Here is a 2,889-nt window from a genome sequence, read left to right on the forward strand (position 1 = left end):
GCTGTCGTGCAGTGAATCGAGGACGTTGAATTCGTCGTTTGCGTCGTTTCCGCTGTGCTCCCTGTGTCGTCGTCGTCCTTCTCGGACAATTTTTCTTCGAGTTCTTGGCCCCATGAACGTCGTCCGTCGTCCAACGTAGCCAATGAACTAACGCGATGATTGATGCTGTTGTTGTTATTGTTGTTATTGTTATTATTATTATTATTATTATTGTTATTGTTATTATTATTATTATTGTTATTATTATTATTATTATTATTATTATTCCCTTCCTCCCAGGAGGACCATTTTCTTTCTTTGTCGCTATCGAGTTCCTCCTCGGACGAGGAACTCTTAGTATTTTGTCTTTGACTATCTCCCAAGAGACGACTTATACTGAAGGGGTGGCTACGTGGTGATTCGTTCTGTACCGTCCTAGAACTCGTCTGACTTGGTGGCGGCGAATTTGAACACTCCGAATTCTCTTGTACAACGTTCCGTCGCTCCTCTTGATTAGGATAATTTCTTGGACTGCAACTACGTGAATCGGAATCGTCGACGTTTATCTCCTCCGTCGCGTCTACATCGCTATCACCGTGTTCCGACATCTTCTATGGGTACCGTTCTTGTCGATAATACTATACTATTGATATCCACTAACACACTCGACAATAATAACAATAACAAATGCGCGCGCGCGCGCGCTGGCGCCCCCGTTTAGATCCTTATTCCGTAAGGACGTTTAGAATAGTTATTAAATTCAATGAAACTTGTATCGTAAACAAGAAAACATAATGGGATAATTTCGAACGATTTTTTTTTTCTTTTCTTTTCTTTCCTTTCCTTTTCTTTTCTTTTCTTTTCTTTTCTTTTTTTTTTTGTTCTTTTGGTTTTTGTTTCTCTCCCCTTCTCTCTCTTTATCTTTCTCTCTCTTTCTCTCTCTCTCTCTCTCTCTCTCTTTTCGATTCTTGTCTTTGTCGATCGTAAACACTACATTTCAATCGAACTTCGTCGTTGACATAATAAAAACACGTGGAACTTCGAACGACACGATGCTAAGGGCGTTCCGCATACCCCCGTAACGAACGACGGCCATCTTGTATTTACGTTGCAACGTCAGATACAATTTGTTCATCCCTGTTTAGAACTTTCTCTCTCTCTTCATCTATATATACATATATATATATATAATATATATATATATATATATATATGTATGTGTATATGAATGAATGTGTTTGCGTATGTGTGTATATATATATATATATATATATATATATATATATATATATATATATACTTTCCTGTATCTCTTTTTTTCTATAGATATTTCACTATTCGTAAATCGTTCCATACGAAATTGTCCATGACAATATATCCATCCGCTTTTAAAGGAAACAAACACTATCTCATTTTATCTCACACTTGTCAAAGAACGGAGAAAAAAATATATGAATATGTATACACGTGAATATATATGTATATATAATATATAAATATATATATATATATGATATATACGTACATACATACATATATATAAATAAATATTTATAAATATATTTATATATATATATATATGTATGTATATATATATATATATACAGAAAAAAAAAAGAAACTCAACAACAAACAAGTTCCACGAAATTTCGTATAATCACTTTTATTACTCACTACGAACGTTCCCAACGTATCGGCGTATCCAAGAAAATATAACGACGACGTATAAACAATTTTCTCTTGTCTTAGCTCGTAGCTCTTATTATATCGATGAAAGGGGGGAAAGGGGGAGGGGAGAGGTGGATTTGTGCGGGCGTCGTGTGGACGTGGAGGGATTAAATTATTAGGATAATGGGATGGGGGTGGGATAGGATGGGTTGTAGGAGGGGAGGATGGGGTGGACTCCGATAAACAACGAAATATGTCGTTCAATTAAACTCGTGAATATTTGACGCGCACCACGCGTATATATTCGACTTCGATGAATCGATTAAATCGAAGAAAGGATCATCGAAAAAAAATCCTCTTGTCTTCCTTCCTTCCTTCCTTCCTTCCCTCCTTTCTTTCTTCCTTTTCTTTCTTCTTTTCTTTCTTTCTATTTTTCTTACTATTTCTCGATAAAAGCACCCCCCTATTTTTTCGTACGCGATTAAACTGAGGGTACTACTAAGAGAGAGAGGTTATCCTCTCTCGGCCCTGCCGAGTCGAAGAGACGTGCGTGAATCCGGGTCGGTCGACGCGCGAGAGAGACGGTACGTTGTGAGGGTACCAAAGAAATCAGGTAGTTCCTCCCCCACCATGTGGAACCTAGAGGTTTATCCCCACCATTGAAGGTTTCATACATTCGAACCTCCTGTGAAAGGGTCCCCCGACGTTCGGATCACGCCCATCGTCGTGTACGAGAGCCAATCGACTTTGGTTTGGACGCGCCCACTCTTACCTCCGATTGGTCCAAGTTAAATTGATACCTATTTAACATTTGAGTAGAATGTTGCAGGCGATCGCGCGCATTTCTTTTCTCCCTTTATTATTTATTGCCCGATCGTCGTGCCTATTTTTTTTTCTCTTTCTCCTTCTTTCCTTCTCTCTCTCTCTCTCTCTCTCTTTCTTTCTCTTTCTGTTTTTTCTTTCTTATTCTCTCTCTTTCTCTACTCCTTCTGTTTTACCAGCAGAATCGTCGGATCTTTCTCCATCGTGCTCTCTTTAACTTCTACCGCATCGTTTCTTTCTTCTTTCTTCTTTTTCTTATTAGCTATTTTCTCTCTCTCTCTCTCTCTCTCTCTCTCTCTCTCTCTCTATCTATCTATCTATCTCTTTTTCTCTTTCTCTCTTTCATGGACGTGCCCCGTATCCAGTCGAAGGAGCAGAGGGACTTAATTACGAAGAATACTCTTTTCTTCCCACCACCCT

At 38.4% G+C, this 2,889-nt stretch overlaps 1 protein-coding gene across 2 annotated transcripts in view; it reads right to left on the minus strand.

Annotated features, from left to right (window-relative positions):
• The window catches only part of LOC124949845 (homeobox protein 9), a 41,666-nt gene extending 39,442 nt beyond the window's left edge, over nucleotides 1–2,224 (minus strand). For both annotated transcript variants that reach the window (XM_047495578.1, XM_047495577.1), the window contains exons 1-2: nucleotides 1,654–2,224; nucleotides 1–1,144 (exon numbers count right to left, since the gene is read on the minus strand). The exon at nucleotides 1–1,144 is cut by the window's left edge and continues 281 nt beyond it. In XM_047495578.1, coding sequence (XP_047351534.1) covers nucleotides 1–587 — 587 coding nt within the window. In that variant the 5' untranslated portion in view covers nucleotides 588–1,144; nucleotides 1,654–2,224. The remainder of the gene's footprint in view (nucleotides 1,145–1,653) is intronic.
• Nucleotides 2,225–2,889: the final 665 nt, after the last annotated feature.

This window comes from Vespa velutina, chromosome 6 (genome assembly GCF_912470025.1).
Source record: "Vespa velutina chromosome 6, iVesVel2.1, whole genome shotgun sequence".
NCBI classification, from domain to species: Eukaryota; Metazoa; Arthropoda; class Insecta; order Hymenoptera; family Vespidae; genus Vespa; species Vespa velutina.